Source organism: Helobdella robusta, assembly GCF_000326865.2.
Source record: "Helobdella robusta unplaced genomic scaffold HELROscaffold_5, whole genome shotgun sequence".
Lineage (NCBI taxonomy): Eukaryota > Metazoa > Annelida > Clitellata > Rhynchobdellida > Glossiphoniidae > Helobdella > Helobdella robusta.
Window position 1 is genome coordinate 5,848,183 of NW_008705254.1, and position 12,878 is coordinate 5,861,060.

Genomic DNA, 12,878 nt, shown 5'->3' on the forward strand with positions numbered 1-12,878 from the left:
TCACGTGACAACCTCACTTTTAATCTAGCGTTACTTTTAAATTCAAAACAAGTGTGCACGTAAACAAAACAACGTTCGCTATTTCGGAATGCGCATTCTATTTTTTAAAACTACAAATCCGTTTATTCATTGTAAAATAAAAAGTTTCTAATGACTGTGGCCAACCAAGAAAGTAACTCGAGGACGGAAGTTAATTTTCGCCGTCTGCTGTATCGCTGTGAGATGATGGCAAAGGAAACTCAAGGAAACTATGAGTGGAGATTTGAAAAAGTGGTTTTAAATTAAATATTTTTGCTTTAATAATTAATTGAAATTTGTTCCATTAAAATAGAATGAGAGAAGCAAATTTTCACCTTTTCAATTACATCTATTTGAATATTAGAAATGAAGATATGATATGTTCTAATTCTAATGAATCATTTGTCATATCATTAATTAATAAATTTTAATAATAATTAATAATAGATTAATATTAAATAAATATATATTATATAATAATATAATTTATTATGTTTATAAGTGGCACATATCTGCTGTGTATATCACATATGCATGATGCATATGCTATCTATATGATCAATATCAGTATCTGAGTATCACAACTTAGTTATTTAACTTTTCAGTCCATTTTTTTAATATATGTTGAAATTTGATTTAGTTCAATCTTTCCAGAGTCGATTTTTTTAATTGTTTTTAATTTAACTAAATAAACATTTTTTTATAAATTAATTTAATTGATTATCTAATTTGCAACTTTCCATGAAGTTGTGCAGTTCTTATTGTATAGTAGTTATTATTTAGTAATACACAGGCACAATCTATAACATAATACTTAATACTACTAAGTTCAAATTAAAGAACAATTGTTCAAAATTTTCTCATTCAGTATGTCTTGCATTTGGTTGAACTTCTTGGTCAGTTGAAGAAGATAACTACAAAGTATGAATGTTTGTGTTGTCACCTACCCTACATACATACATGCAATTTGTACATTTAGTTGCAAAACTCAATTACCTACCTCTTCACTAGACTGATTGTTCAAATTGTTTCACTACGCAGCCAACCTAGGCATGAAGATTTAATTGATTATGCAAGAAGGGTCGAACTCCTTAAAGGATTAATTGAAATAGAAAAACTGGTTTAAAAGTTTTTATTGAACTTAATCAATTTATTTAACTTATTTTATATTTACAAGCACCATATGCTATGTTTAACGGATTGCTGGTTTACATCATGATAGCCTTCCACCAGACTAAAGGCAATAGCTGTCGAGCAACTGGTGCCCAGCAGGAACCACGATAATGCAGATGCTAACGACTTGAATGATTCAAAGGTTCCAAAGGCCACCCTCAGTCATCAGTTGCACATCAAGTCAAAATCGAAATGTTTGCAAGAGATGAAAGCTGATTTGTTAGGCACTAAATCTCTCTGTATGTACTGAGTTGAATGTTCATTCCAAGTTGTTAATCACAAATTTCTATTATTGATAAGTGATGATAATCTATTCTGAATATTTAATTAATTCAAATTAATAATTTAATTTATTACTAACATTTAGTTGAGGTTTAATTGCTGTATCTTCAATTACTTCATCCTGTTTGTGGTGATTTAAAACAATGCTAACAACATTTATCAGAAGTTCATTAATCTGAGATACTTGAGTAGCTAATTAATTGGAGTTTCTAATTGCATTATTGATCACAACAACAACAACAACACCCAACATCATCTCTTTACCAGCAACACACAACTTCATCGCTTCAACAGCATCACACAACATCATCAACAACTGCAGTCCACTATTTCAGTGATTGATGTTAACACACCAACATCAACAGCAACACTCGCATCATTGCGTCAGCGTCAGCTTCCAGCGTCAATTCGAGTGACGTCAGCAGACGGCGATGACGATGCAGTTCTCAAACACCATGAGAACCTGCAGGCCAAACTGACGGAAGAGATGACAGGCTTTGCTAGAAACCTCAAAGAGAATGCATCCATCTCTGGCAGGGTCGTTCGAACTGACACCGAAGTGAGAAGGGGATGGACAGATGAATGAAGGGATGAATGAATGAGTGAGTGAATAGTGGAATAATGAATAAATTGATGAATGAAGCAATTAGTGAATTAATGAATGAGTGAGTGAATGATGAACTGATGAATGAATGGATGGATGAATGACTGAATTATTAAGCAAATGAATGAGCCACATGATTAAGTAAGCATTTTGAGTAAATGTTAAAAGATTGAAAATACTCGTGAATGATGTGTCGATTGATGCAATTAGTCTAAATTTTAAAGAAAGAAATATCCTACAGTGAAAGTATGGGTGAGTGCAAAACTGAGGGATAAATGGATGAACGAATGAATGAATGAATGAACGATTGAATGAAAAAAACACTTATGTGTACATGTGAAGGAATAGAAGAATGATTAATTGAATGAATGAATTACTAAGTGAGTAATAAAGAAAACGAATGGAATAAACGAGGTTAATAGCAAGGCAGTCTTCAGGTGAATCGTAAACATTTCATCACTGGAGGCTGCTAAGTTAATTTTTGATTTATTGAGACCTGCAAAATTTTTTTATACTATTCTCTCTTATTATTAAAGAATTCTGACATATTGTGAACCTCTAGCAAGCCGGCTTTTAATTATTCATAAGTATCTGAATTTTTGAAAGGCAGTCTTTTTTTGTGTAAATTAAATAAATTGAAGCATTCTATCTACTAATATAATAATATTCTTTTGTTGTTTCTAGCAATTGCGTTGGCACAGATGTTTGGAAATCGTGCCAAGTAAAAAGGCTTATATTAAAGTTTTATATTACATCAAAATTGAACGTTCACATCGTAATGAACGTTGAACGTTCACATTTGTAAATGCTATTAACAAAATTCCTATTTACAGAAGATGTCATTATCTACATGTATGCATATAGTACTATTTCGACTACCTAGTCTTGTCAGTGCAACATTGTAATAAATTATACATTTTTAAAGTTTTTAAAATTTCAAAATTTTTAAAGTTTTAAAATTACTAAATTATATATCCTATATGTACCCTTTTTACAAAGAATTTAAAATTAACACTTTTATAATTTATAAGTTTAATTTTTTTCTTTGGTAATTCATTTCCAGCTGACATCTTTCTACAATATAATCTAAACTTTTTATAAAATTTATTACAATACCCAGAAAAAATAGTTATTGTTATTTGACTTACCAACTTGATGATTTAAAATATTTTTTTATATCATTGATAATTAATTTAATTTAATCATTTATTATTGATTAGCAGTTTGATCAAATTTATTAACGAAACTGAAACAATTTGTATTCAAACTCACCTTCACTCTTTATCTTAAAAAATGATATAAATTGACTTTCAGCTAAATCAAAATAACACTAATAACAGCGAACGCGATAGTTAATATGGCGACAACACAACGGTTTTTTTTAAAACAGAACATGAATTATTGTAGGAACAAATGAAATAAATTGTATAGCGCTTGACATTTAAAAATTCAAAAAGCACAATATTTTGTATATATAATTATAATAAACTATATAATTTTATATTTTTATTTTATAGTGTTTGCAATTTATAATTTTGATTTCTTGGGGGGGCACCCCTGCCTCCCCCCAAATGACGCCTTTGCGTGCGTGCGTAGTGTGTGTGAAAGAGAGAAAGAGAGAGAGAGAGAGAGAGAGAGAGAGAGGAGAAAGAGAGAGAGAAAGATAGCACAACATAAGAGGCGTACAAATGCTGATCTGGAGTGATGTTGAGTGATGTTATCATTCGTTCATAACATGCTGGCTGGCACCAGCAATCAAAGCTCTGCTGTTGATTTTGATGCGATGTTAATGTTATTCTTATCACATTGTTGCCGATATTATTGTTTTTGTTATTGTTATTTCGATGTTTACTGTATTAATAACTAGTTATCATTTTTAATTGCTTAACCGAGCGTATTTATTTCATTAATTTTAATTAATGTTACATTAATGTTATCTTAAGTGCTAACCATTAGCAACAACAGCTTCACCAACAACGCGATTGCAATAGATGGCCAATAACAACAATAGCATCAGCATATTGAAATGTTAAGTACATAATTTTTATAACCACACACGTGCCTTATTCAGCAACTGTTGACCTCTGATGGTCTGGCAGACGACAACGTGAGCAAGTTGAAGGTCGAATGTGACAGCCTGGAGTACCACATGAGCAAGAGCTGCAGTTGGTGGATATGGATCATGCTCGTCGTCGTCGTCATCTCTTTCGTCTGGATGGTCATTTTTATCCGATTCAATCCAAAGAGATAATGTATATGTGTGTGTGTGTGTGTGTGTGTGTGTGGTGTGGTGTGTGTGTGTGATGCTTGTTATTGTTATAGAGAGTATTAATGAGGATGATTTAGACAATAGACCTTCATTCATTATAATAATATATTTAGTTAATATATTGTTGCGATGCTGATGTTTTTGTGATAATCTTTACTAGAAAATTGAAGATGATTGCTAATTGAAATAAATAGCAGAGCTGGTAAAAGTTCATATTTGTGACCAAAGGTAACGCTAGTAGTAATAATAGTGAAATAATACTAATTTGTTGTTACGTGACTTCGTTAAATTATTTATTGAAAAAAATTTTTTTGTGTTGTCTTGCAAAAATAATAAAAAAAAATCAAATGATATCAGATGCAGTCATAAAAATGAAGAAAAAATGAACAGATGATAAATCGTCGAGTGTCTGTTCTCTTGTTCATCTCCCGCTCATTCACAACTCACAAATTTCTTTCTTCTTCTTCACCTGTTCTATTTTTCATTTCATCGCAAAACATCAAGAAAGACGAAAAGTTAATTTAGGTTTGCTCTGTTGATTGAAAAACAGTTTGAAACAAATATGCTCCAAAACAATTTGAAACAATTATGCTCCAAAACAGTTTGAAACAATTATGCTCCTAGTGGTTTCAAGGTAAGCTCGGTGATGATGTTCATTTTTATAACTCATCATTTTCATCGTGGCTATAGTTGTTTTTCCATTATTATTGTTATCCATTTTCATTTTCCACGATTTATTCATTACCACTTCTCCATTCTCCACATCATCGTCATCACATCGTCGAGAGAGACGTTGATGTGTTAATGATGTTTGTCGGGGGTTGTAGGTGCTTGACGTTTGTTGGGAAGATGAAAAGCAAGTAATTCATTAGCATTAGCATTAGACGCTATTAAATTATGACTACTACTGACGATGTTGGTGGGATTTGTGGTGTTGATGAATGAATGAGTGAGGAAAAGTCTTCCTTAATTGATGAACACAAAATAAAGGGGGCGACGATGATAATAACTATAGTCATACAAAATTTTATAAGTTCTGTACAAAGAATGTATGTCAGATTAAATTGCTTTGCAAAAACAATAAATAAAACGTAGCAAGGGTAAAAATCGAACAAAAATTGTCATTCGTTCTGATGAACCGATCAGCCAATCATTTGTACTCCTGTTACAAACCGTCCGGCTGAGTGGTCTTTTTCGTGTTTGTTAAAACTTATTTGCGTTCAAAATGTCGGAAGGAAGGCTGAACTTCTCTGCAATACTCTGCACTGAAAAAACAATTTTGCAGGGTTTGGACTTTAATGGATGAGTTGGCGCGCAGAAAAACACGTCGTAAAGCGATGAAGTAACTTTTTCATTGACTTTTTGTAAATGCATTTTTTTTACTAACATCGTACGCATTACACAAATATTATTAAAGAATGTACATAATAAAAAAAAAGATTGGAAATAATACTTTTATTTGAAATTAATTTTCTTAAATTATTATAAAATTGGGGCCGCAAGAAGGTTAATACGCTATAAGGCAATATGCTACCGTCGATAGCAATGATGGTAATGAGAATGATAATATTGATAGTGAAAATAGTGATTACAGATGATGATAGGAGAGTGAGGATGATGGCAAGAACAACGCTAATAAAATACGATAATTTAGTTACTAGGATGTCTACAGCGGAAAGAATGTTTACTTTGAGATTGCGAAGATTTAAATAACATTCAAACGCGTTGAGTCGTTTGGACGTGATGAGGACGACGACGACGACGATGGTGGTATTGGTGGTGAAAATCATATTTCACGAACTTGCCAATCACGTTGATTAAATTAAAGTGAAATAGGAAACGATGACGATGTTGAAGATGGTAGGAATGAATTTGTGGAAGAATGCAAATGATGCTGACGCCTGGAACAGTTCATGACGAAATTGGTGATGAAATGCTGATGATTACTAACGATGATGTCAGCGATGTCTGGTCCATTTTTTGAAAGGTATGCATAATGAGCTACAGATAGGAATATACCCTATATGATATTGTTGATATCATTTCAGTAGCACATATAAGTTGCATATTTTGGCACCAGGAGCTAATAAATTTTTAACACCGGTCATAAGCGTTTTTCTTTAGAAAGCGATGTGATAAAGCAAAGTGGTTTTTAGATTTGAAATCAGCGTAAAAAATTGTATAGAATTGTATAGAAATTGTATGTTTTATGGGAAAAGAAACATCATGTATGTCAGTGTGGTTGTTATAACACAATTGACAGCATCATCATATTTGCCATCGTCAGCGTCCCCATCATCATTGCCATTTCCATTTCCATCATAGTCTTATTGTTTGCTTTCACTGCCATCGTCGTATATTGACCATTTTAATGAAATATACATATTTTTTTTCTGGTACAATTTTGATGTCTGAATATGCCAACTCAAAATGGACAGTGCAGTTTCATCAAATGAAATTTATTGATGCAAATTTGAGTGAGACTGGTTTCAAAATTGAATCGTCCATTAAAATCAACCATTTTGTATTTTTAATTCTTTGAAATTTAACATTTTTTGGCTGTTTATCTCTGATTAATATGATTGTAGTATGGCGATGTACCAGCAATCTTAGTTGTTGTATGTTTTAGATCAGCGAAGTTATCCAAAATTCTAGCCACTGTTGAAAGCACCAGAGTATGAAGAAAGAATATTTAAATTTTTTAAAGTGTGAATATCATCTCGAGAGAGAAGGCATTAGTTGCGATGTTGGGCTAATTCCACCATGCGGTAGTGATTAGCACGAAAGTTTGATAATGCCGTTGAAGTTAACTCTCAACTCTCTTCAACTCTCTCTTGATTTCACGATTAAAAAATACAATCAAATTACATTGTAATAAAAATTTGTTTCGATGTTGAAAAATATTTTAAAATTAATTAAATTATTAAAATGTCGTAAATCGCTAATAAATTATAGTATAAATTAAGTCTACGTCTTCTCATATATAATCGTGCATCAACAATTTGGATGATGTTCAACCCAACAAGTAATGAAAATTGAAATTCAAAATACACCATATATAATATTAACAACGTATTCCATTAATATATTCTCATAATGTCATATTTTAAGCCTGCTTAACGCCAAACCTTACAGCTTAATCACATCATAAAAGGCAGATCTAGATGTTAAAACGTTTTAAAATTGTGCTCTAGTCTTTGTACATCTTCATCTTCAACCACCATTATCGTTAACATTATCTCAATCATAAACCATTAATTAGTCACCATCATCATAATAATCATCATCACCGTCAAGTTGTTCATTATTTTTTCTGCAACATCATACATAGTAACAACGTGTTATGAAAATAACGTTAAAACTGCTTTATTATATTTTACTACCAAATTCCTCGTAACATCAAAAGAGCACCAAAACCTAGCACATGTATACTATATATATATATATATTTCTATATATATGTACATATATATATATATATATATATATATATATGTATATATATACACTCACATATACGCGTGTGAAAACAAAGTAGTTGTTGTTATTGCAAGGTTTGCAAACAAATGTTTGTCTGTTGAGCAAAGTGGAGCAGTTAACGGTTGATAATTTGTTTTAATTGCGATAAATTGTAAGTCCATCGTCTTCTGTTTGATTTCTTATCAGGGTTCTGCTGCGGTCAAATTCTCCATTATTATTTAAGGGGTTTTTGTAGGGAAAATTTCATCATTTTGAAAAATTGTCAGAAAAATGTTCATTAAAATTTTGATTTTTTAATATTTTGAGATTTTGGGTTATTTGAACGCAAGTAATACGATTTTACGAGTTTAAAAAACCTTGCAGCGATAAAATGATGTTTGAATTTTTTGCATCTTGCACTGATTTTCTAGCCAGAATAATTTTTTACGAATGATTCATGTGTTGGCAGGTAAGATTTTCTGACATCCAATCATAAAATTGATTCTTAAAAATGCTTCAGAAATTAATTTTGTCATCCAACGTGTAAGTATAATTTTGATTTAAAAATATTCAACAATTATTTCAACATATACTTAAACTTTTTTTTATTAACATAAATGTTCTTGACTTTTCATAAACTATTTCAACGGGTATCTAAGTTCGTTTACAAAGTCCACAAAAAAATCCATTATTTTTTGAACAAGAAATAAGCCCTGTTAACAGAACCATGGTAATAATAATAAGATTAATGTTTAATAGTAATAATAATAAAAATTAACTAAATATTCTATTAATTTTATTGATACGCATTGACATTTTTTAATATTATCATTAGAAATAATTAGCAACAATTTTAATATAACTCTTCCAAAATTTTAAATTAAAATTTTCAAAGTTTTATTTTGAGCGAGCAGGCAAGTTCCACCAGGTTAGATGGAGATTTTTTTAAAGATTAATTTCTATCATCACCACCATCATTATTACCTTCAACGTCTTCATCATTTCGTTAGTTGCAATCATCTTCATCGTCGTGACAAAATTTTCTTTCCTTCAATCCATCATCGTTCTCTTCATCGTTTTAGTCATCATAGTTCCATCATCACCTCTACTACCTAATAAAAGATTACAAATCGCGAACATCTTCATTCCAACACGTGAATGAAGGCAGACAACAACAGCAGTTGTTGTTGTTAGTGTGAGCATGAGATTCAGCTTGTTTCTTTTATGCTTCTCTGTTACAAATATGGCTTTAATGTAACGAAATTTTATAGGAATTAATAAAAAAATATTTATTTTAATAAAGTGTTTAAAAATTTGTCACTAGAAGGAGACCACAAATTAAAAAAAAAATAATTTTACCCTGTCGTGTGTTACACATGAACGAAGCGCTCACAACATTATAACACCACATGCTTATTACTTTTTAAAAAATGTAATGACTACGCCGAAACACGTGCAACAAACGAAAAAATTTTTCTAGTACGTTTGAAGTTTTGTTGGCACTGTGAGATGAATAAGAGCGTAGAATGTTAAAAATCTCGTTTTGAAAGCGCAGAATCTCGTAGACAGATGTACAGAAAAAAGTTACTCATATCTGTGAACACTTAGGATGTTTCTTGAACGCACGCTCGTACATGCATTTCGAAACTTCTCCATGCGGACGCGCACAATCAGGTAATGTAAAAAATACATACGAATACAAAGGTACACTCTAACTCACAAGACACAATGCTTGCAAACGTGCGTAAATATAAGTCCTGCAGATGCACAAACGTTTACACTACACGTACACATACGTACACAAAAGCATGTGTGTAAATAACATTAGGTAGATGTGTGGTAAACATAATGACAAATTGGCGGGCGTGAAGACGGACCTATATTTCCTGACCTACTTGTTAGTTGCTCCCACATAAATAACAATCCCAGAAATAGTGTTGGAATATAATAAGAAAATAATATCGCTTTGAGTTTTGTAACACTGAAAAAAAAACTCAAAAATTTGTGAGGTGTTAGGTTGTTGATGTTTGTGAATGGTTGAATGACCGGGTTGTTGTTTATATGGCGAATGCTCATGTTTTTTCTTGAGTTGTTGAGTTAGTTCATCGCAGCCAACCAATCCAACAAATCATGCGACAAACACCTGCCATTTTATGAAATACAATAACCTGGCGAAATAACTTCAGAGCAGATGCTAAATCTGCTGCTGCTGCTACTACTACTACTACTACTACTACTGCTGATACTGGTGCTACTATTACTACTACTGATACGGATACTACTACCACCACCACCACTACTACTACTACTACTACTACTACTACTACTATTATTATTATTACCATCATTACTACTATCATTACTACTTCTACAACAACTACTACTAATAATATTAATGTTAACATTTATAAAAATATTAGTAAAAACATTAATAATAATATATACTAGTCATCTTCATCACTATCAACATCATGATCACCATCATCATTATCACAATCATCATCACCATCATCATCGCCATCGTCATCACCATAGCTTTCATAATATCAAAAAAGAGCTGATAAAATTTTTATTACCATGTAAAAAATATTATGAAAGTTTTGCATTCACCTGGAATGCATATTAACAGTGCATTAATTCAGTTCTCCACGTGTTTCAACGCATCATACATTCGAGCTAGATGATGATTTTTTTTTCAACCTTTTCCATTCTTATTTATCTACACAGAATCTTTAATAATTTCCAAATTAATGCAGCGGTAATAAAAATGTTTAACTTACAGTAAAAATGTTTAACTTACAATAAAAATGTTTAACTCACAATAAAAATGTTTAAATTACAATAAAATCTCATACAAATAGATGTTAACCTGATGTAAAATAAATCTGGCCATCACAAGTACCAAAAATAATAGTTTCTTTTAATGAATGCAACAACAATGATTAATTTTTTTAAATATAACAGATGCAAACATGACAACTATGATGCTGATTGCAGATAGGATATTAATAACATCACTGAACATGAAGTTGATGGCAAGATGATGATTTATAATCATTACCTACTTCTAGGTCTGGTCTGAACATTTTTAACTTGTGTGCAAGTTGTCTCGTGTGAATATCATAAATGAATGATAAGTATTATGCGGTTTTATCTGTTTGTTCATACGGTTGGTTATGTTCCTTGGTTTAAAAATGAAAAATTATCTTGGTCGTCCAATATTTTAAATGTCGTAAAGTCAAATTAAAATGTTTGATTAGAACTGTTTTTGATAGGATGCAATATATTCATTGCTAACTTCACACAAGTTACATTCAACCGGATATTTCAATGGTCGTACTAGTTTGTTATATACGATTTGATCGCTTCAATTTGAATAAGTTACTTGTAGAATTTGCAGAGTTTGTAAAAAAATTGAATTAGAGGTTGTAGAATTCTAAAATTTATTCCTTGTTTGTAAATTTCATTCATTAAAATAATTATAAATCGTTAGAAATGATTGACAATGTTTTAGCATAAAAATTTCTTGAATGCATGCGTTTGCAAGAATACGTTAGTTACTTTTATTCATATATAGTGATTTTTAATTTCCTGGTGACTGAGCTGATGCAAAGCAAAGCAATATTAAATAAATCTAGCTAGACGGACCAAATAGTTTTAAACTACTTGGCATTAATATTTTTCATAAACACTAGCTTTATTTTATGACTTTTAAAATTTCTACGACCGACAGATCCATAAACTTGTGTTAGTGGGAGGAAGTAATTGAAGTTTATCTCTTAAGTTGTTTTATTGCCAAGCGTAGGCCTGCAGCCTGCTAAACAACGAAATTTGGCATCAAATTTGTTGACGGTTCACGTGTTAATCATGTTGATATGTCATGGCTTATAGTTCTCAATTACATTATCATTTCCATCACATAGTTGCAGGATGGATAGGTTATTCTTATCTACACTGATTTGCAGAAAACTTTTCAAATCCTACATGGAATGTCACATTCATAACGCAAAATGATTAAACAATCTGCGTTGAAAAGTTTGCATTCAAGTGCAATAGAGTCAGTTGAAACATTTTTTGCAATGTATCAAGACAGTATGAGGTTATCATTTGTGCAACCTTGATGAAAAGATAAAAATATGAAAGGATGCTGATAAAAATGTTCCTTGCAACACTCACAACTCAGCCTCAGCAGCCTGAAGTGAAGCATTTTTTTATGTAAAGGCATCTAGAAAGGCTTTCAAACACAGAAACACTTATTCGTGTACAAAATCTTTCAGTATAGTGTTTACGAGTATTTTGTCTGGAATGAAGTTAAACTGCAGATTGAAAGAGAATTAGTTTTTATTGGTTTCTCAGTGCTCCGCCATCATATGAACCACAAAATGTTTGTTCAGAGAACATGAAAATCTCAGCAGGGTTCAGACTCAAAGAAACAAATAACACGAGGTAGTATTGCACTTGATACTATCAAACACCTCGTTCACTTTTAGGTTACATGAGTCTCCATATACTGTTTCATTGCGTTTGCATTACAATGTCAATATGATATCATATTACGTTATTATTTATTGTGTTGAATTCTGTTATTTCAACGTAGATAGCGTTGTATCAGATAATGCAATAGTTTTTTTTCATTTCTCTGTCCGCTTCATTATTTTTTTTATATCTTTGCTTGCGTCATAATTAAGTTTAACAACGATCGATAATTTTATTATACTCTGTTATAAAAATAGAACGAGAGCATTTTTTTACGAAAAAATTTCTGAAAAAGTTTTTCCTTGAATGCACTGAGAAGAATAGAAATAAATCTAATTATAAAAATCATGCTTCATCGTCGATTTTTTAAAATTTTATTTTTCCAAAAACACAGCAGAGCTGTTCTACTAATTTAAATATTGTATATTTATTGTATGAACAGCGAAGGAAACTATGTAATTTCTTTAACTCGTTCGGAGTTCAAACTGCATGCGTATGTGTTCACGTTGCATCACTTGTGATGAGAGAAAGGAACCACTAAAACATCACTGCACTTGCTATTTCTTAATTGAATCATACATTACTTCCAATAACTAA

At 31.3% G+C, this 12,878-nt stretch overlaps 1 protein-coding gene across 1 annotated transcript; it reads left to right on the forward strand.

Moving 5' to 3' along the window:
• Positions 1 to 45: 45 nt before the first annotated feature.
• HELRODRAFT_185094 (hypothetical protein) lies at positions 46 to 4,855 on the forward strand (the record flags this gene model as incomplete). The annotated part of the gene is made up of 7 exons (XM_009027530.1): positions 46 to 270; positions 887 to 939; positions 1,060 to 1,138; positions 1,241 to 1,430; positions 1,839 to 2,032; positions 4,149 to 4,219; positions 4,837 to 4,855. Coding segments are annotated over exons 1-7 (726 nt in total), but the record flags the coding sequence as incomplete, so codon positions are not given.
• Between the last annotated feature and the right edge of the window lie 8,023 nt (positions 4,856 to 12,878).